The sequence below is a fragment of the Manacus candei genome, unplaced genomic scaffold, assembly GCF_025592945.1.
Source record: "Manacus candei isolate 608988 ecotype Guabito, Panama unplaced genomic scaffold, ASM2559294v1 h1tg000119l, whole genome shotgun sequence".
Classification (NCBI taxonomy): Eukaryota; Metazoa; Chordata; class Aves; order Passeriformes; family Pipridae; genus Manacus; species Manacus candei.
This window is the reverse complement of record NW_026138167.1, coordinates 1,269,798-1,292,356: the sequence shown is the minus strand read 5'-3', so window position 1 is coordinate 1,292,356 and position 22,559 is coordinate 1,269,798. Positions and strand designations below refer to the sequence as shown.

General features: G+C 42.9%; 1 protein-coding gene across 1 annotated transcript in view; it reads right to left on the bottom strand.

Annotated features, from left to right (window-relative positions):
* Positions 1 to 20,076, bottom strand: part of KLF13 (KLF transcription factor 13) — a 33,358-nt gene extending 13,282 nt beyond the window's left edge. Inside the window, exon 1 of the mRNA XM_051770541.1 lies at positions 19,329 to 20,076. Coding sequence (XP_051626501.1) covers positions 19,329 to 19,869 — 541 coding nt within the window. The 5' untranslated portion in view covers positions 19,870 to 20,076. The remainder of the gene's footprint in view (positions 1 to 19,328) is intronic.
* Between the last annotated feature and the right edge of the window lie 2,483 nt (positions 20,077 to 22,559).

Here is a 22,559-nt window from a genome sequence, read left to right as displayed (position 1 = left end):
TTTCATTTCCTTGTACTTTTGTCCTCCTGAGTAATTTTGCAAATTGTTGGTGAGTGATGCAGCCCTTCAAAACACTGTCTGTTTTGAGTTCTCCTAACAGTACTAAGATGCACTAACGTGCCATGCACTGCCATGGCAAAGAAGCAACCAACCCAAAGTCCATGCCAGAAAGACCAAGCATATTTTCAAAACATGTATTTTTATGATCTTCTCTGCACTGGTATCAAGTGTTAAGAGGTCCACAGATACATAGTGCATTCTGTTTGGTTTTCTTCTTTCTAGCTGTGTTTACACCATAGTCTTTCTCTGCTAGAGAGAACTTCAAAACACAGGTAATCTTGCTGGGCAATTGAGAAATTAAATTCTTTCTCATTAACTGAAGATCATAAAAAAGTCACTAAAATCCTGTTAGGATTTCCAGTTTGAAATTCACATCTGTATCTGTAGACCTGAGCACTGAGAGTCTGATGCTCCTTTGTTTTACTGCACTCTTGTACTCAGAGACATAATGTTTTTCCTCGCTAAGACTGGGATTTCCCTGTGCAGTTTGTCCCTTCCTGCTTTTACAAGTTTATGGTTTAGCTCTTCTCCCTTCCTTACACCCCCCCCCCCATCTTATGTGTTCCTTTCTCTTTGAAACTATAGAAAATCAGATGCTCTAGGTCAGGGGTTTGTGAAGCTCTGAAGTCACAAACTACATCAAAACAGAGCTGGGTGGGTAGCTGAGTGGGTGGGTGGGGTAAGTGGGTGTGTTAAATATGTTCAAGAGTTTTTGTCTTGAAGCTCAACCAGATTAAAAATCATGAAGGTAAGTTTAGCCTTCAAGATTCCTTCCTTTTATGATGGGGCCTGGATATATGGACACAAATCTTTGAAATACATTCTCTCTCTAGAAGTAACAGGAGTATTTAAAGCTACTTTAGCAAAGAGGCTGATTGAATTGATCCAAAGGCACTTTTATCACTTTCTGCATAATTAATTAACCTAGTCATGTGCTCACCACTTCGGCATGCATGTGTGCATCTCATGGCTCCATCTGACACATCAGTAGAATCCAGTGCAGTAGAAAAGCCATCAGAAAGACAACTGTGAAGCTAAAGGCTGAAAAAGGGAGAGCAAGCATACAGAGATCTGTGTAATGTCTAAAACACTCCTATGGCTTAGGGATTCCTCATCATTCTCCTAACCAAGGGTCACAGGCTGCCTGGAGCTGCTAGCAAAATGATGGGAGTTCACTTAGTGAAGGGAGGTGAGGGCGTCCTCGGTTTTGCTGCCCTCCCCAGCCTCCCATCACAACACTGCTGGGAGCCATGATGAGATGGTGAAGAAGCAATATTCTTGTTAGTATCTAAAGCACTGAAATTTAGCAAAACAGCTCCAAATTCTTAGCAAAGTGTTCCTGGGGGAGTTACTGATCGTATCCAAATGCAGTAATAGCAGGTCCTTTTGGATGTCAGTTCTCATTGGTACTGGGGGTGTTCAAGTTAGCCATGTAAGGTAAGGAAGAGATGCACACATATGTTTTCTCCTCACAGAAGTATCTCATTACCCACATCTCTCAGGGCAGGTAAAGTTTTCTTTGCATGACTAGAAAAAGCAATGCACAACTTTGTGACAGCAACTGCATTACTGCTGTTACTGCACTACAACTTCCAGATGGCCTTGTCAAAGTCAACATAAATAGTATTTCTCTTGACCCTTTTCTGTCATATTTGCTGTAGTTTTGCTATGTGACTGCACTAATAGCAAGTACACTTCAAAAGCACTACAGCAATACCTCTTAGTCTGTAAAGCTGTGAGTAACCAAAACTTCAGTTGTCTCTTACAAAGGTAAATGGTAATTTGCACAATTGTATGAGATGGTGTTTACAATGTATCCAATTTCAAAGATAAGGTAGAAGTCTCCTTATAGTTCTATATGGATTTATCATTGTTATCTAATGCTGCTCTTTGGAGATTTTCTCTTAAGTCTGAAGCCTAAAGTTCACTATTTTACTCTCTTTCCCAAAAGTTCTGACACAGGACCAAAATGGAGACCCCCCCATACAAGAAAAGAGAGATATGTGAGCCATTACATACCCATGAGGCTGGAAACCTCCCCTGCCTGGCAGGGACAACTTCTACATCTAGGGGAGTGTGCAGACTGGAATGGGCCCTGTCTGCCCCACAGGGATAACTCCTATCGATCCTGCTTCCATTAAGTGCAGTGCCTTTGTTTACATGGATTTTTGCAACATCCTGTTATAAAAGCAGCATTTTTTCACTCTCTTGCTGGAACCTATGGGTAAATAATGCTCTTTTACTGAATACCAATGACAGGCCTAACTTAAAAATGAAAGGCAACAGCCTCAGTGTCAAAGAGCTTATGCTCTAAAACAATACAAACTAAATGTTGGGTTTTCTCTCAGACTTAAGCACCTGAAGTTGCTGTATGTAATTTCTGCTCAGTAAGCCTAAAACTCTTCCTGGGTCTCATTATCTCAGAGGCATTAAATCCTAGACCAGTTCTCAGTAAAACAGCTCAAATTCACTAATTTAAAAGAGCAGCAACTTTCACTTGATTTTGTCTCTCCTGTGGCTTGTTCCAAGAATGGAGATCAATAGCTGACCCTTTGCCTTTGCACTTAAATTCCAGATAATTAAACTGTGTTCTGCTGAAATGATGAAGTGATGAATTCTGGGGAGAGGAAGATGTGTCTTGGCTTTGTGTCATTTGCAAACCACACTGAAGTATCACACTTTGCGAAGAGGGGAACTCTGAGGCTTAGTACAGTAGCCCTTTAATGACTGTATTTCTCTAGTTTGCTCTACTCACATCTATGAATGTAATAAAGAAGGATGATTATTAAAACATCTATTGTGAGTAGAAAATAAACACTGTAAATAGAACCTCTGAACACAGCTGGATATTACCGAATGACAAAACTAACAGATGGGGGAATTTTTTCCTTTTCCATTGGTCAATTATACTTTTAAACAAATATACTTGAAAAGAACACTGGAGTTAAAACACTGAAAAATCTATGTGCTAATCAGAAAATCTGACCCATTGCATCATCCCAGCAAAGGAATTTCTGCCTAGAATTCCTGCCTTGAGCCAAAACCTTGTTGTTTAAGGGGCTCTTTTCATTCCTTACATATGAACATTGTCTTCAGCATAGGCCAGAGAAGTCTGGCCTCTTAAAACATAACAGAGACTAACATCCATGAAGGTATGTGGGATTTTTTTCTTTTTCTGTCATGTTGGAGAGCCAATTCAAACCTTTTAAAGTGGCAAAGGACTAGAGGAGGGTTCTCCAAATGTATATAACAATAAGCACAGTGTTTTTATCAAATGAGTCCAGTTAAAACTTTCAAGTAATAATGTGGACCTTGATGAATATACTTGCTGGACTGAGGTCTGTTTAGCCATCTGCAGTCTCATGTCCCTCCTGTTGCAACATGCTAACATGCTGATTTATTGTCTGCTACAAGCTGATGATTTCGGCTGCAGCACTCACCCTCTGTTAGAGCAAATAAGATGATTAATGACAATGTTATGCAGACAGCAACTGAAGCCAAGAAAACAAACTCCTCAGACTTGATTCTTCCTCCTCCAGGAGGAAAATCATCTTACTTATAGCTGAAACAATGGACCCAAAGGCATCTACAGGGAACGTGTAGTTAAGGTACCAACAGAAACACGAGGTTTCCATTACAAACTGCTGTCTGGATCTTTCCTGTGCTACCTCAGAATTGCTCTGCAAACTCAGAACAGCTCCAGATCTGACATCTAAGTGTCAGCAGCTCCATGGGAGCTCTAGAGCGGTATCCTCCTTGGCAACCTAGCCTTCTTCAGCTCACTCCTTACAGTGGAAAAAAAGGTTACAGGCTCAGTGTAGGAGAGTTCCCCCTCTTCTCCCAGTCTGTGCTACCTCTTTGTGAAACCCGGGGTTATGTCCCAGCAGAGCTCACGGGCTGCCAAACTATCAGTCCCATGGTGTGCTCATCACACAGAGAAATTAGACATGTAGCACAATTAACCAGTAGGTCAAATGGCAGAAAACAAAAATGCCACGTGGTGATTTCTTAAAGTCGTAACTTTTTTTGGCAATTCTCTTGTGAACAATCCCCAGAGATAACTGTGCTCCTTTCTTCATCAATTTGATGACCTTTCTTCCCTCAGCTTTCAGTGTGGGACACAGGTTACTCCTTGCTTGTCTAAAAATGCACGGGTCTTCTCTCCAAGAAAATACTGTTACCTAGTCCTTGCTGGAAAATTTAGTTAGCTTACTTGGATGGTCTGAAATTTTAATCTGAGACAGGGACTTAAAAATTAGATCAAACCTAAAAACTTGAATCTGAACATGCTTGTATTGCAACAATGTTTGAAATCAAACTGAAACATCATAAACCATCCCTGTCTGTACCATGACCACAGAAACGACTTCTGTCGATGTTTAGGCTGCTTTCAATGGAAGTCGACCTCACAAATTATTTTTTGTGGTGGCTTTCAGAAACTTCGCATGGTAATACTCCTGATCTCTGTTTCAACTGTAGTGTTTTAAGTGGGAGAGCAATTAAATAGGTAATGATAAATTATATTAATCTGGTGTGAACTGTGGATGAATTCATGCTGAAATCACGCCACTTTGGCTCTGTGAGTTCTGCCCCAGCACTTGTGTGAATAACTGCAAAGGAGGAATCATGACCCCATGAATCAGTTTTTTCTGTTGACATATCAAAGATTCTTTTATTATTCTATTCTACTAAAAACAGAACAGTGCTTGTAAAAGCAAAGCCTATCAAATTAATGAAAGGTTGTCCCGCTATGCAAAATAACAGACTAAAGGATTGTTCATCTAAACAGAGACCTGTACTTTATTTATCTGAATTCTGGAAGATGTTGAATGTCATCTGCCTCCAACTGAAGTGCACAGACCTTGAGGGTAAGTTATGACATTTTATGTGCACAGCATCTCCCAGGATCTGGGGACAGGATGAGATTTCACTTTGCTAGAAGCCAAGCAAACAGAAGTTAGTAAAGTTGTCTTTGGCTCTGTGAAATGTCTCTTTGTGAACTTTTGAACTGTTTAATCAACAACCTCACAGTAACACAGCGTGCATGAAACATGGAACTTCAGCATTTATAAGTACAGCTAAAGCAGTAAAGCTGAGTGAAAAATCTGATACTGAGTTTATTGCAACTGTATGAAAGAGAGAGGGAGTGGGAATTTCCTGTTATTTTATTCCCATTCTGGATGGATTGTTTGCCAGAGAGCAAGGTGGTGTTGAAGTGGTTTATGAGCAGCATCTGCCAATGACCATGTTAAGCATCCAGCTTGAGGGAACAGGCAGCTCTGGAAAGTAGTTTTATGGGCTGATAATCAAACAGAAAATCTGTTGATTGACACCAGGCAGCTCCCCTTCAAGGTATGCATAACCCCACAGCATACACCTCAAATTCTCCTGCCCAGATTGTAAAGCCACACTTCCTGTTTAAACTGGGCTTCAGGTTTTGGTTTTAATAAAGGAATCAGATTCTGCGATAACAGTTGTGCTTATATTCTAATGTGCTCACTTTTAAAAGAGGTCAATTTTTTTTAGGAAAGACAACAGTTGCAGTTCAACATTCAACCTTTTGCAAGTCTCATATTCTGACAATACCTTCCCTGTTTATTTTGCATCTCCTGATCTATCAGTCTCCTTCAACCACAGCTGTGTGAAAAGGAAAAAAGAACACCAGTTACCTGCTCCTTTCTAGTTTCATCTTTTTTCAGCTTTCTCATGTGTTAATTCTTTAAAACTACAAATGTTTGTAAGTACATACACATCTAGGCCTCATTCTCATATAGAAGCAGAAAATAAATAAGAGAAGGTTTTCAACACTTATCACTCACTGATTGTCTCTTAATTTTGACTTCCTTAATGCTTTAATCACCAGAGTGAACTCGTAGGGCTGTACACTCAAGCTTTTGAAAAATCAGGCTCCTACCCAATGTCTCAAGCTGTTTCTGAAAGCATGTGTTACCACCTTGGCCATATTTTATTCAAAATAGAAATAAATTGTCATAATGAGATGTTGCAATGCGATTCCCTTAGCATTCCTTCTGAGACAGACCTGCCACTTCTCTCTAAGCCTGCAAGGCTTCAGGAATGCCCAGGTCCCTTCCCAGGTCCCAGGTCCCATCCTGTGACAGAAGACAGGCTGTTTTATTAGCCTGCAATGGAGGAGCATTGCTGCTACAGCCCCATTTCTCTGAGCACGAACGCCCCGGTGTCCCACGCCCTCAGCTCAGCTCCGCTCCAGGGAGCTCCATGTGCTCTGCTGTGCTCCCCAGCTGGGTGTGACACGGCACAGGCCATGGCCAGGGCTGGGAAGGGATGAAGGAAGCCGGTGGTGGTGGTGGAGGATACGAGTCACGAGCCTGTTATCTGAGTGTGACTCTGGATGTGGAACAGGACCAAAAAGATCTTACAGAGAACACACATATTTCAAAGACAGCTTTGTCAAGGGCATCTTGGTACATATAATGTATACAACTCAAAAATAGAGAGGTGTTCTCAAGCAACTATCTCACCATGTACTCGCATACAGAAATCAACTGGATTCCTTTCTTCAAAAGAAAATAATACTTTCACTACTTTCCTTTTCAAAGTAATATTGAAAGGAACACCATTACTACGTTGAAATTTCCTAAAAGGTACATATATACATCATGGAGTCTTTAGCAACTCTGTCTTCCCTTGCATGTTGCAGCCATGTCTTCACTGTTTGCCTTTACAGAGCAGTCTAGCATTAAACCCAGTTATGCCTCACTGCAGAATGTGGCTTGTACATAGGAATCGTGCTAGAAGGGCTGCCCAGCAGGCACCATTTTCTCTCTACATACTTTAAAAGCCTGTTGACATGTAAACCATTCCACTGTGTGATTCTTTAGCGGAGATTTTGAATTCTACAGGTCATACATGTCAGGTAAAAATGCAAACATAATAAAAATGTAAATAAAAATGCAATGCTGCAAAGGCAGATATGTTGTAATAGCAAGATGCCTATTACTTCCCAAAACATAAATTACTAGTGCCTCAGGACATTTCTTCCTGCTCTGCTACAATTCTTCATTTAAGAACATTTAACTCCAGGCAAGGAGAGGAAACCTGCTGGCTTTTTGAGGTGGAGCATCTGTTCCCTATGTTTGCAGGAAATTGGTTGATCATACTTGGCTTGCCTGAAGCAGAGGGGCTAATGAAATACTCTGTAAAATACAGGATTTTACTGTGGCCAAAGATTTTTCAGGAGAAGCTTTCTGTTATGGAAAAGTTCTGTGAAATACAGTAAGAAATGCACTATTAGTGTGAAATTCTAGAAGATATCACTGCCATGTAAGTCTGCAGGCTAGCTCCAAAACCTGATATACAGGGTATAATTTTTACTTTGAGAAAGATCACACAAGTTCCCTGCTGTTCTTCCATTTGGACTCTTGGTCAATCTAGTCCTAAATCTGAGAACCATAAAATGATTTGAACCTGACTTCCTCAGCTCCTGCTGAGCCCAGCTCTGGAAGCCATGAGGGGTCTTGGGCTGGGATTCAGGAACTGCAGAAGGAAGAACTACAAGGTTCATAACCTTGAGTAATCAGGAGATTCTGTTACAACAGACTGACTGTAAATAAACCCAGAGCAAACAGGAATTGCAACTTCATAAGTTGTGTTGTATCCTGACAGCGTTGGGCGATTGAGATGATGCAGCTACTGCTGTTTCAGCTTAACAGTGCCAAATGGGACAGCTTATTATTCCTACCAAAAGACGTGAGGCACAAAGTATTTTGTACTTGATTTTCAGCCAACATTTGGAACTTGTTTCTACTTTTTTTTGAAAATAAGTTTTTACAGCTCAATTTTAGGATTTGTGAATAATGGACAAGTAGGAGAAAAGCTAAATCTTAGGAACAATGCTACATCATTACACTGCACATAAACTGGTATACATTTAGCATTTTTTGCAGAAGATACATAAGCTCAGCACTGTAAAGCTGTATACCCCGTGCTGTCCCCATGCTCATTGATGCACACTGAAAATCACCTTTTCAGTATAACCCCTTCATTCTACAACTCAAGGCTGTAAATGCTGTTAGGAGAATAAATTTACCACTCTGCATGAGGCAGCTAGGGCATAATCCCATGGCTTAACACAGGAGAAGGAACTGGATACAAGGAATGCTCACACAAGAAGTAACACAGAAGCCGAAGTGTTAGAGTTGATTATTCACTGACTACTGTTGTGTCACTGGAATTCTGTACAGATGGGAAGGAGCTTTGTTTCATAGTCAGAAGAGTCGGACACAAGCTTGGCCTAGGAACTCAGGACTGTTTGTATTTTTTTAAAATGAGATATTAAAATACCCCAAAGTGGTTTGATTTTCAAGTGAAATACAGTTGTGCAGTGAAAGTTACTGTTGTTCCTACTGTGTTTGTCCTTGGAACAGCAAGGAATGAACTCAAATGGAAAGTGTGTCAGAACATACGGGGAATACACGGACCTTGCAGTGCACCCATGAGGATGGTACAGCCTCTTTACAACCATTTGGTTGAGAAGACAGTTATGTGATCACTTGGCCTTCTTTGCAAATGAGAGTGGAGCTCAGTTCTTTCCCTGCATTCAAAGAACAAAAACTATCAAGTGTATCAATCACACCACTTCCTTGCCTTTCTGTAAGAAAGTCATCGAAACGTCCAAGAAAGCGATTTGGGTGCCAACACCAGAGAAATGTGGCTTCTGCCAAGTGAGTTTGAGACTCCTGCAAACAACAGTGCTCATGTCCAGTTTGCAGTGTATATGTATGCAATAGAGAAATGGAACTTGGATGTCTCCAAGGACACACTGTACACAACAGAGCTGGCTTTTGGAAAGAAGCTTTAAGCAAACATTTGCACAGAAGTTCAGCACAGGTGTCATATGCTGTTCCAAACAAATTAGTCTGTAACCCACCCACAAATGCTAACCTTAGCAGCACAAATTCGGGAATTGATGATAAAATCTCAGAAAGCATAGCTGCTTTTTTAGGAATTCATTACAAAAGCAAAGCACCAACCCAATAAAAATCTATCAGACCTTTCCTGTAATTTATTATATTCTTAGTTACGAAATATAAATTTTAGTAATTTTTGCCTTAGTGACAAAAATTAATCTAGCTATTTGTACATTCAAGAGGAAGCAGTCTGTTGCATATAAAAATGGAATTATTTTCCTGTAAACAGTCTGTAAGAACACCAGTCAAGATGACATGAAAAGTGAAGGGCTCTTTCACTGAGAGGCTTGGTGTTAGACTGAGAGGAGAGAAAGTACTCAAATCCTTATTAACCTATCAAACATAGTGAAAGAGCAGAACTATGATTTTTTTGTGTTACAGAGCCCTAAAACCATGGAATTAACAGCAGCCTATTAAATAATCTCATTTTAAATGACAGGGAAGAGAAGAGGAAGTATCGAGTGAAAAATGCAGGTTTAAAATAGTGTATCATTACAGAGATGATTTTGTCTAGATAAGGTCAGTGATACTGTTTTTCTCCAGAGGCCACGCTGCTCAAAAAAATCACATGCAGAAGTGCAGAGAAAACAGGCGACTTCTACATGAGTTTTCACCTGTCAGCAATGTTAGCAAAAAGTCTCTAAAAATGTAGCCCTTCACCACCTAGGACCTTGTGGTGTGAGTCAGGTGAGAGTGTAGGCTTGGAGAGAAGAGCTGTGTTGGCCTAGTCCACACTGCTTACTTGAACTATCAGTGCGTTCCAAGTACTGATCTGGGGTAAGAACAGAATGACAAGATGTTCTGTTCTTTTTGGGTGTTTTTTAAAAAGAACACCCCTTTGGGGACTGCCTGAGACTTTGCACAGAAGATGCTGGTGCTGAACAGCTGTACTTTGACAAGCAGTCTTTAAAAGCTGTTTCTCATTAGAGCTTTGTCTCTGCATTATGGAGTAAGAGCTCTGCAGATTCTCAGGGTAGTGTGAGGTGTCTGACAGTCATGTTCCTGAACGCATTCCAGCTCTACATTGCCCAGCTGGAGAAGTCTGGGGCAAGGTTCGTGGCAGCCTTTTGAAAACTTACCTTGTCACCAATGTCAGGTATTCTGCAGAGCAGGTAACAGTGGAGATAGTGGGTAAAGGGACAATTCTCCCTCCAGGCAACACATCCCCCTACCTGAGCAATGCTGAGATACAGAGCTGCAAGAGCCCTTCAAAGCCTCACCAGCACAAGTAGGAGGGGCAGAATCAGAGTTAGGGTTCATTAAAAGTTATCTTTAACTGTGTTCAAAAACACTTTTATGTGTCTTATGAATGCAATGTTTACTATATTTGCAGGTCGTGGGGAGAGGAAGAGGTTTCTTTCCAAACGAAACACAAAATTCTGTGCTTAAAAAAATATATGTTTCCTTATAAGGACACTGACAGAGGTTTTTTTAGACAAGAGGTAGGTAATTAGCTAGAGATAGTCTTATATCATATCATATAGGTCGAAGTAAAACTGATTCTATAGTTCTAGAGAGCATCCATAGTTCACCATAGCATCTATTAAAATTAGTAATCAATAATTAAAATTACCATGACCAAATTTTCTATCTTCTCTGTCACTTGTGAAAACTCAAGCTTTTAAATCCATTTCTAATGAGTCTATTTATGCTAATACTACTATGCAGGGCCATCTATAAATTCCAAAGCACTTGCTTTTCTGGTTGCTCATAATTTTGCTCCTACATTTATATTTATGCTAGAATTTGATTCCAAATGTTGTCAGTCTGAGAAAGACTATTTCTAAAATGTTAGTGAGAAGAATTCATATGTTTTTAATGATGAAATTTGGGGCAAATGGAAGGTGTAAATATGGTACATCTTTGCACAAAGGCGAAAAATGTACTAATGAGAATCCTGGCAGAAAGTAATCCTTTGGGATATCTAAGAAATTCGGTTTTGTTTTGGCCATGTTCGGAGAATTTAAAAGATATAATTATGAATACAGCCTGGATTTATTATCCAGTGAGTCCAACCATTCTATGGGCACTGCTTGTAGACATACATGCACCAAATGAAGTCTCCATTGACTTACAAGGCTCTCTGTGCTCTAGTCAGAGTTTCACATGCATAAGAAAGCTGCACACAATTCACATAAGGCTTGGAAAATACATCAACTGCCAGAACAATCAAGAACTACCAATGCCCTCCTGTATTAATGCTCATCTGCAGTCCTTCTGCTGGCATTTAAAAGAGACTGCAAATTCAATGAGCCCCTACAGTACATAACAAGAATCAGTCTGTGGGTTTGTGAGATTTTAGCAGCATCCCTGTTCATATTTGTTATAGCAGGATAAGGCCTAAACTACCAGATTAAGAATACAGGAGAGCCTTGCATGCAACTGTGAGGTTCTGCAAGAATCTGTAAAGCCCCAGCCTAGTATGTAAATTTGTACCAATGTAATTTCATTTATTTACCCCCAAATGGCAAAATAAATGTTTCTCCAATTTATTAATGAACCACTTCACCACTTCACAAAATTTTGCAGGAAAGATGTGAAGATGGACTAGGCTGTCATGTTCTAATCCTTCTCAGCTGGCTCCATTCTAAGTTCCTCTAGTGTGAATACTTACAGCTGTTTAGTTTAAAAAGCTCAATACATCCCTCTGGAAGAGGTGGCATTTCTGCCTCTCTCCTTTACCAGTTTTAGAAGCAGCTGTTGTGGACAGTAAGGACATAACCAGCATGTCCATCCAGTTTGGGTGTTTGCTGTCCAGGCACACCTGAGCTGGCTGCAGCACCAAGGCTGATGGAAAGATGCCACACATGCAGCAGCGACACAATGCTCTCTCGTGGGAGTCTTCCAGGTGCCTCTATTCCAAAAACTTATATAACTTATAACTGAATAATAAGAGAGCTGTCTGGTAGAAATAGAGTGTGCACTAAATCTAACGATGGATCTATTGGTCCATTGGCTGCAATGTCAGCAGATACCCAGTACAAATATTTTGCCTGTAATTCCTGAGAGCACTACAAAAGTGCTGTAACTGATTACAGAAAATCTTTCCCTTGCACTAGAGGTCATTTCAGGATATGCTTACTTTAATACCGTTTGACTTGTGCCAAGTTCCTGGTTAGTAAATGCTTTTTATGTTAGGGCTGCAAAAAAGCTTCTGAGGTCGTTTTTCTACAAGTAACCACAACGGTGGCACTTTGAACTTTTAAAAACCTTTCTTTTATATTAAGTGGAGGCCCTGTAAGATCTGCTGAATCTGCAAGACCTGAAAAGTACAGGATATGTGTGTCTGACTTCAGTGCCTGCACTTAAATAACCCACATTGTCTAGCTATTGTTAAACTGAACACAGCAAGATAATGATCTCACTGCCCATACAAATCTACCTAATAAAAGCCAAGTGGGTAACAAAGGGAAAAAAGTATACCTATAGAAATTCTACAGAAAGGACCCTTCAAAAGTTGTCCAGCATTTGAACAGCAGAGTATTTTTTTGGCTCTGTCAGCACCGACTTCCAGACAGCTGATCCAAGACTGGAAGGGGGCAGGGGAGAAGTTGGAACATGCTTAACTTATAAAACAGAACTAGAAACCACATGTCCAATATAAACAAGTTCCAGGTTTCTGCTCTTGGACGTGCCATAACCATGTTCAGCCAGACAAAAACACAATGGAACAGTTGTATTTTAAATGGTTAAAGGTGCCTTCTTTTCAGATGGAATCAAACTGTGAGTTTGTTTCATAAAGAACTCCAGTTTAGCAAAAGATTTGTTTATGCACAATTTACGTCACATACACTTGCCAGTGTCCTGCAGAAAAAGATGTGCTACTGCAGAAAAATCTTCTACAGATCATTCTGAACACTTTTCTTTCCACAGGGCTGGAAATTGCAATCATCCATTCACTCAAAAGCTTGTTTGCTGGTTTACCTCAAACTACCTGTAAGATTTAGGTCTTGCTACTGAGAAGGAAAGTGCTACTACCAGTGTCTAGGATGAGGAAGACAACAGGAAGGTCACCCACCCTCACTGCTTCCAGGATTAATAAGGTTCATCACACTGGACACCAGTCCCACCTCCAAGCCAGAAGAAAAATGGTTTGAATGGTTTGTGGAGAGAGAATTCTGAACTGTTTCTGAGTTTCCACGAGGTACAGTTATTACAATGATAAGTACTGCTTTACTTTAAATGCTTTTGAGCTACAATACCTAAATTCTGTACATTTTGATCAGAAACTTAATTTCGGTAACTTCTGCATGATTAAAATTTCCATAAAGACTGAGGAGAAAAAGGAGGGAACTGAAAAAAAGGGAAGCCTTTCACAGAAAAACCTGGATAACAATACAGTTGTCAGCCAATTGGATTCACCATGCAGCTAATTTAACCCTAACTTTTTTGCACTGAATTAACTGAATCCTGTTATTCAGTCTTAAAGCAGTCGTGTAAAAGGAGTGAGTAGTAGTTCAGCTTTTCTTCCTGACTTGAGTTCTTTTTGAAACATGTAAGTTTTAAAATTTACTTACTCTTTTAAAAAATTTATGCCCTGTCCTTATTTCAAATACTTTAACATTAAGAAACTTATAGCATGTATGATATTTGTTATCTTCCATGAACATAAACTGTTTGATCCAGGCTTAGAACTTCAGTCTTGGGAATTGCATGTTAGGGTGGGGACTCGGGCAGGGCTCTAAAGCAAGCTGTTCTATGTTTTCTACTGACTTTTTTAATGTGTTGAAATTTTCTTAGAGGAAGTAAGAAGTTGCAAAGCTCTCTCAGAAGAAACACCAACAATGCTTTACAAATCTGTATTGCTTTTAAAAATATAGGCTTATTAAAGGACACTTAAGATTATCAGTTTTCAGGAAAAAAGTAGGAGTAGGCTGCTGAACTTAACGCTCAGAAAAGGTGCTTATGGCTCAGGCTGGAAAGAACTGTTTCATGAGGCCAGCATTTGAATCTGTCCAGAAGCCACCATTTGGGCCCATCTCAGAGACAAACTTCAGAGAAAAGATTTTGATGCAGTCAGCAAAGTGAGGAAGTGAAGGGCAGTCAGGGAGCGCACCAGCCCAGAGACACCCCACAGCTTTTGGCTGAGCTGGGCGTACTGCAGTGAGTGAGGTGAGCATGCAGACCCTGAGAGCCCTTTCTAACTTGTAACACAACAACTTCAAAACCAGGAGGCCCAACATGCAGAGGGATGAATTGATTTAGTCTGTCCTTTGGCCTGTGGAATATCAGCAGTGGAGAAAGGCCCTTCCAATTTCCGCTGGCATCCTGTTCAGAGGGAGTGCAGCTCCCCAGAAGTCCTGGCATGCAGAGCAGCCCAACTGGCAGCTCAGCAGAGGATGGATTAAAGCCCTAGTACCCACTCATTTCATCCTGCTGTACAAGAGCTATCTTCAGGCATTAGATTAGGTTTCTCCTCTGGTAATCTTTTCCTGCAAAGCCTTGGGTCTCCACAAGCACTGCGCCCTTGCTGCACGTGAGCCCTTCGGGAGTCAGTGTGTGCCTAAGGCAAGCTAAAGGAAACCTCATGGTTTTTGGCTAACTAGCCATGTGTCAGGTAAATGCCAGGTGCTAAAACGGAATATGAACTTTATTTCACTGACACAAGAACTTGCTTGGTTAATTGGTTTCTTCACACACACAGATTGCATCTTCATTCAGAACTTAGAGGAAGCTGTGCTTTACTCTTTGTGTTAACGTAATACTAGAACTGAAAGTGAAATCCAAGCCCCTATTCAAAACACATTATCTGCACTTTATATAAAGGCCTCTTTACCAACTTGAGCACAGGCTGTATTCTACTCCAGTTTGTCCAGCCCAATTGTTATGCTGTTGTCATACTTGTCACAATGAGGTTTGATAGTTTCATTTCTCAGATTGCTTTCAAATACCGAATACGTTATTAAATTCTCCATTTTCACATATCTCAGCTACAAAATAATCAGAAAAATGTTGCCTAGGGAAACGAGATAAAATAACTGATGCAATAAAAGAGCACATAAGCTAAAAAATAACTTTTTTTCATCCGGGTTCATTAGTGTTGTCCTCAAAAATGTGCTTATAGAGATTTAATGTAAAGAAATGAAAACTTCTTTACAAGGGAATGGAAATGAATCAGTCTTTTCTACCTATTTGAATTCAACCAATATTTCAGGAATAAGGATTAGACTAAAAACAACAGATGCCAAATAACAAAACCTCCCTAACTGTAAGGCTAAGCAGAGAATACAGAGCTGCCCAAGCTCACTCTGTCAGATAGAGACTGACACAGGTCTTGACCACTTTCTCTTGGATGAGTCCTAACCTGACATCTATGAGCAAGGGTCATATAATTAGGCCTTCTCTTCTTCCTGTGCCCCAACAGCCACATAGAGCCAGTTTAGCAGTAGTACAGAGGAGCCACTGTTAAGCCACAAGGCCCACAAGTTGTTTTCCTGCAAGACTCTCCCATACTAAGACTCCAGACTGAGACTGGTGCCCACATCTCCAGAAGTTTATGCTAATTTGTGCAAACTCATTTAGTTCTGATGACTTCCTGAAAAGCTGTTCCTGTTATGATGTGCTGCTTAGTGAGTAGGATGACTGACTTTAGAAGGATGGAACTAAACAAAGGTTTATTTTGTTTAATCTCTGCATTCATGATGCCATGCTAATGAAGATGGCTAAAAGCTTGAGAGGTCACAGTGATTTGGAGAGGAGCTGCAATACAGGATTCTTGTGATCCCTGGCCCAAATCCAGTCTGTTTTTCTACATATAAATGCATGGTATAATGCAGTAAGTTGGGGTTCTACAACCTCTTCAGAACATAGTGGTCCTGCAAAATGCTTTATAAGATTGTAGCCTGTGGATTGCTATCAGGCTCTGCACTGTCTCCCTCTTCCCACTGGTGCATCAAGAGACAAAGAGATTTCCAATGACTCGGAAAATTTCCAAACCTTTGTGATGAAAACCTGCTTAGAGGAAGGACAACTTAGTCTGATTTATCTGATTTTCCAAAAGTCCTTTGTGTTTATGAATTTTCTCAGGAGTGGAGAGAATTTTTAAAACCAGTATAGAAATGAAACTCTCTGTATCAGTGGGGTCAGTATAGCTTGGACAAACAGGGTGCTGTATCTGTGCACCACACACAGCTTCTGAGACTCACAGGAACCTTACTGGACAAGAATTTGGACTTGCCATCTCCCTCCGACACCACATATAACCTCCTGGTAAACATTAAAACTTCAGGGGCTATGTGGCTGATGATTATGTTAAACACCAGGACATCCAGTGAGAAAGTAGGATGGAAAACATAAATGTGAAAAGACACGTAGGGGAAGGGGAACTTTGAAAGCTGGTGGAGAGAATAGTAAAGATTTTGGTGACAAATGTTTTCTGCCTGGTGCAAGGCTTTGCAATTTCATAAGGCTGAGACAGCTTAGCCACTGGAGTGCCAAAGAAGTGCACCAGAAACCATGGATTGCCCACCACAGTTTGTGCTAATCAAGTACTTAATTCTAAAACTTTTTTGTACTCTGAGTAGAGGATAAAAGGCAGACGCTACTTCCTTGGCTTTTCCACCTTGTTTCCTTTGCTTTAAATAAGATAATTAGCATCCTCTGCACTATGGTTTTTGCTTTAGATAACTGAGCACTGAAATCTAGCTATAACTATCAGAAGGATTTCACACAGGGCACCAAACAGCTGGAAAACGCTACCAGCTCTCAGTCCCTATCAACGTGGGCTGGATTTGACCCAGGAGTATTTGGAAAGCTCTGTATCTCTTTGCCACACCACAAGGTCAAGGATCTATCCTTCCTCCAAGCATGAAGAGCAAAGCCCTTAGTTTCTGAGCACAGCAGCAAAGGACAAGGAAGATTCTAAAGCAGGTCATAAACTGCTCTGTTCAAGTACCTCTTGCATGATCATCATCTCTAGCCTGCAGTACTGTTCTCAGCCTTCAGCTCACCCCTAAATACCAGCTCACCTGGTCATACAGTAATGGAAGAAGCTCCACCACAGCAGAGGTTTTTGACTGTTTCTTAGTAAACAGGTTTGGCAGTTCTTTGGGTTGGTGTTTAAAGCTGCTTCCCTGTGTCCCTGGTGTCCTTTCAGCACTGTAGGGTGAGGTGGACACCCATCCCCTTACCCATCTGACACACGGGTAGACCAATGCCTTACTCAGCTAGTTCAGGATCACTGGAAAGCACAGGAGACCCCAAACCCTCGTTCTACATCAGTAAAACCCATTATGTGTTTCGTAAAAGCAAACATTTGCTAGTCCTGGAAGTCATCACTTGTTCTATTAGCTTTTAAGTCTTAGTGTCTTACAAACTTTTTTCAAGCCTGTCACAATTTCTTTTAAAGACAGAAAAAAATCCCAACACCTTAGAAAACATTCTGGAAGGGGAGTAAGAGGCATTTAAGCCTGTTTAAAACTCAATCCAAACAGAGACAGACCTGTTGCCAATGAGGAGGGAAACTTGGCAGCTTTGCTTAAAGCTTCCCACACAGACACTGGAGACGAAAGAAAACAAAGAAGCTGTAGTCCCCGAGGGTCTTGCCACTCCCTGGGCAAAAACAGTCCCTCCCCTGCTTTTCCTTTAGCTCTCAGACACACGCACATGCTCTCTTCTCTGTGCCATTAGCTACAGCAATAGCCAATCGAGCCCTACAGACCTGGAAAATATACAGGAAATTAAGAGTTAAAAAAAAAAAAACGGGAAAAAGAAAAAATCAGAGAACTTGGAGGCGAGCCAGCGTCCCCGAATGACTCCGCCGTGCCGGCACTCCCCGCCGGCTCTGCCCTCCCTCCTCTCCCCATGCCCAGCCCTCCGCTTTATCAGGGACACGAGTTCCCTTCTTGGGCTCCGCTTGCTTTGGGAGCCCAGGAACATCGCTAAATTTATCTTTCGCTTTCAGGACAATGGCAAATGCCAGCAATAAGAATGCAAAAGAACTGAAAATTAACGGAGACAATTTCCTGCAAGCCAAGTGGAAGCACCTTCTCTGTGTAGCTCCCAAGGCGGCAAAAAGCAGTTACACAGTGCAAAGCAGGACAGGCTGCCTGGGGTGCCAGGAACATGCTGTTCCTTTGGCTGTGTGCCACGGGGAATTGTCCATCCATACGCTCAGACTTGATGGGGCTTTCTTCTCTCCCCCACAGAGCAAAACATGCCCTCAAATTAGAATGGCTCTTGCTTTATCTCAGGAAGGCAACAGGAAATTCCGAAGGGACACTGAAGGTCTGGCCAGGTGGGTGAGGTTGACACCTCTGAGCTAAAACCGTTCAGGAGTTGCTAAGTCAGGATTAGTTCTGGGGATCTCTTTCTTAGTGCTCCTTCCAAGAGAACTGACCGTACGTCCCAGTGAACTAATGTGCTGTCTGGAATCAGGCAGTGGAACCTGGCACAAGCTGCTCTGGTCGCTGTGGTGCCTCAGCAGATGTGCTGTGGTTGTGCCTTCAGCAGAGACCACTCTCCTCAATTTTTGGTGTCCCCGTCTGACTGAAGCCATCCTGTTCCCCAGCACCAGGCATGAGGTGTGGCCAGTCCTGGGGCCTCTTTCAAGATGGCTCTCTTAATACTTTCAGGACAACTTTCACAGTGCTTGCAAGACTTCCACTTTTTCTATGGGTGTGTCTCATAAATTACAATAGCAACAAAAAAGTGGTCAGATAAGTCTTCAGCAAGAAGTAAACACTAAGCACTGATGAGTACAAGTTAATGGTTGAATTCCAATGTTTTTTGGTTTTAAATTGGTTTTGCCCAGCTGTCAAAAGCCTCTCAGAGACTGCCCCTATCCCCCTCTCTCTTCATTTATGGTGTTCAGCCTCTCCATCTGCCTTTCTGCTTTCTCTAGGTTTCACAAAGTGTCTGCTAAAGAAAGAAACAGACACACAGCCATTTAGGTGCCTCTAGAACATTTAATTTTAAAATATCAAGAATACTAAAGCTTGCATGGGAAGTGATAAGCATGGTATAGTGATGGGAGCATGGGGTAGGAAAAACAGGAAGGTAAGAAGTATTGGAAAGGGAAGTACAAGACACACAGAACAAGAAGGCTAGCAGCTAAAAATTACAGCTTGGTACAATCCACACAGATGACCCACATGCCATTCCCTGTGACATTAATAAAACAGGGCAACATTAGCTTTGAATCTATGCCCAGTAAGGGTTTATTCCCAGAGGTTTGGTTTTTTGGGTTTTTTTGCCGTTTGGCTTTCCCGAGCTTGAGTTCCGAGAGGTGAAACCATAACAGTGGCCAAATACAAGTTTGTTTGGTTTTGGTTTTAATTACCAAGCTGTAACAAATAAATCTCTGGCTGGATCGTAACTAACCTGTGTGGGTCCTTAGATGAGCTTTAAGATGGGAAGATTTGCCATAAACTTTTTCACACCCCACATAGTGGCATTTGTGCTTTTTCTGGGGTGATCCAGGGTCAGTCCAGCTTCTTATGCGTTTGTTCTTTTGTCTGGGGCTTGGCTCAGTGACTGCAGCCAGGCTGGTAGGTGTGGCTGCTCGCTCTCCTCCATGCTTACCAGCCGAAGACACACTTTCTTCCCCAAACTCCTTAGGAGCAATGGAAATGTGTATTTGTTCTGTTCTATCAAGGGTCTCCGTGTTTTCCATCCTCAGTGCAGGTGAGTTTGGGACATGCTGGTTCAGGTCTGCTAAAATGCTGGCTACCACCAGTAACGAGGGTCCATTGTCCTTCCCGGCTTCTCTGACTTCCCGCTTATCTTCTCCATTGGATGGAGGAAATATTGCTTCACCAGGTTGGGGATCAGGCTCCCCTCTGGGACTGTGGATAACAGCACGACTTGACATGGAAACAAGGCACTCTGCCGCAAAATGGTCCACATATGCTGCTGTTGCCATTTTTCATAAGTTTAGAAAGAAATCCAAACAGACGAGGACCAAAAAAAACCCCCCAAAACCAACAACACCACAACACCGCTGTCTCCCTTTCCCTTAGAATATCCCGCACGCAGACTCTCCCCCGTGCCGTTCCGCGGTGTCCCCGCAGGAGCAGCGCTGTGTGAGGGCGGCCCGGCCGCGTCCCCTCGCGCGGTGACAGCGGCGCCTCACGGCCCGTTACCGGGGGGCGGGGCCTGGGCGCCACCGCCCGTGACGTCACCGCACCTCGGCCCTGCCCCCAACCGCAGGTGGGCGGTGCGCGCGGGAACCCGAGGAGACGCCCGATTGGCCGGCGGGGGCGCGCGCCCGGCATCCTCCGCCCCCCACCGCAGTACGCAGCGCCCCGCGCGGGCGCCTCCGCCGGCCCGCCTGCCTGTGAGGGACGGGCACGGTTCGTTAACATTGCTCTGAAAATATACCTGCCTGTTGCTGTTATTAGGAGCCCCAAAAATATACCAGAGGCAGAGGAGCTAACTAAACTTTTATTCGAATAAAAGGCAGATTTCACTGTCCAGTCCCCAGTGAGGTCTCTCAATTTAATGAAGGTCACTTTTATCCCCTTGTCCGATATGTCCGTCCCCGTTTCCTCGCTGGCTGAGGTATTATGGGTTACAGCCTTCTCTACGCCTACCATGTGTCCCCCATTCCATGATCCCCTTGTTTCTGGGCAAACTGCACCTTTCTATAACTCAAAACTGAACAACCTGTCACTTCCCACCACCAAATGCAGCCACGCTGCAGACTTTGCAAGAACATCTGTTTATTCCTAATAACACCCACACCAGAGCTGCGCTGCCAGGGACAGTTGACAGGCACTGACCTGCCCAAAGATCCAAAGAGTGATCCAAGTGAGCAGCAGGGCCGCAGGGATGGAGCTCGTGTGCAGATCCGATGGGCTGTGACGGGTTTAAGTGACGCCCAGGGAACACACCTGGAATCGCCCACCTTCCTGGCAAAACCCCAGTGCTCTGCGGCCTCTGGATTATTCAAAACTACAAATGGAAATAATTTGGGTTTCATTATTATTCTCAGCTTGCTGAAGATACAGCTCGGACGGTTTTATAGAGATTAACTCCTGAGTCAACAAGGGAGTCATGTGTGTGATTAACTTGCCAAGAAAGGTAAAGAAACCCATCCAAAAGGAGGTCTGAAGGCACTCTGTGGTGCCTGTTATCTTTGCTGGAACATGTTTCTTCGGACTATTTCTTTGGAAACTCATGTCTTTAGCACAGATGGGCCTTTTCTCTGAGACGGAGGTGTTCACAAAGAGGAGGGCTGCTTTGGAAGCCTTTCTTTCTGGAGGAAAAGCTTTGGAGTTTGAGCGGGTGTGAGATGAAGTGAACATCTGTTGCAGACACTCAAATAGTTCTGGTGTTAGGTTGAGCAAAAAGTTGGTTTTGTACACATGAAAACACCATATTCAGGAGCAATATCTGCTTCTGCTGCGCTTTGTGAAAACCCAGGATTTCGTTCCCGTCAGCACCACGCCTCAGCGCTCCTGAGTGTCCCCTGCCTGCCACAGTCCCAGGCGTGCCCTCTGAACGGGGCAGTGCTGCCATGTGGCACCTGAGGCTGCAGCCAAGGGAGGCACAACCTGTGCAGGAGGATGTGGTTTGATGCTGAATCGAGCCCTTTTGATGCAGACATACCATACCACACCATACCATTTGTTCTGCTGAGCATATCTACAGGAAGTGTTTACATGTGTCCAAATAAAAAGGTTGAGTTTGGGACCTACCTATTTGCTCCTAGATGAAAAGGGAATCCTGGGGAAAACGTAGAAGAAATTTTAGTTGAGTTCAAGCTCAACCTCTTCCTTGAGGGAGGAGAATTGCTTAAGCAGACCTTCCTGGTGGTTCTTTAGTAATAGATTCAGAGAACAAACCCTGCAGCTGTCTCAATCTAAGGAGAAACACGGGCTGTTTTCAGAGAAGTGAGGAAAGGGCAACGTTTAGGCACAGGTTCACAAGTTATTACTCCAGCATCAAGGACAACTATCAGAAAATGTGCAGGAGAGACCTGGAGTGTCGTGGTTGCTCTGAGCCCCCAGCCCACACAGCCCCTCAGCGCCGCTGTGCCCTCTGCCCCCATGGCCTGGCCTCCCCTCGGCCGGGCTGTGCTGCTGGAGCTGGGGGTGTCCGTGTGCCCGAGGCACTCTGGCTGAGACTCTCATGCTGCTCATGTTTTGTTCTCGTGGCGTGAGCAGGCAGGACATGGCTCGGCCGGCTCCCAGCACCTGTGGCCCCAGGAGAGGGGCAGGTGTCCTGTGCACAGCCAGGGCTGCGGGCAGAGGTGCCGTGAGGGGCAGTGGCTGTGAGGGGCAATGGCTGGGACAGCTGAGGGCAGGGAGAAGGACGGACTTGCTTTTTCAAAAGATCTATTGAGTTAAAGCCTTGTCCTGAGAGTAGCTCCTGCTTTTCATGTAAAACTGATGGCCATAACCAAGTTCCTGGGAGTTGATGACCTCTCCAGTCCTTGTGCCATTTTGCATTGAGCGCTGGTGTCAGTCTTGGGCTGCAAAGGACCCCCAGTGTGGCTGGGAACAGGCGGGGGCTCAGGGGACGAGGTTCAGTTTGATGAGAACTTGCTCATTTTTTGCTTTTATGAACCCTATGAGCATGACTTCTTTGTTTGGGAAAGAGCAGTGTTGT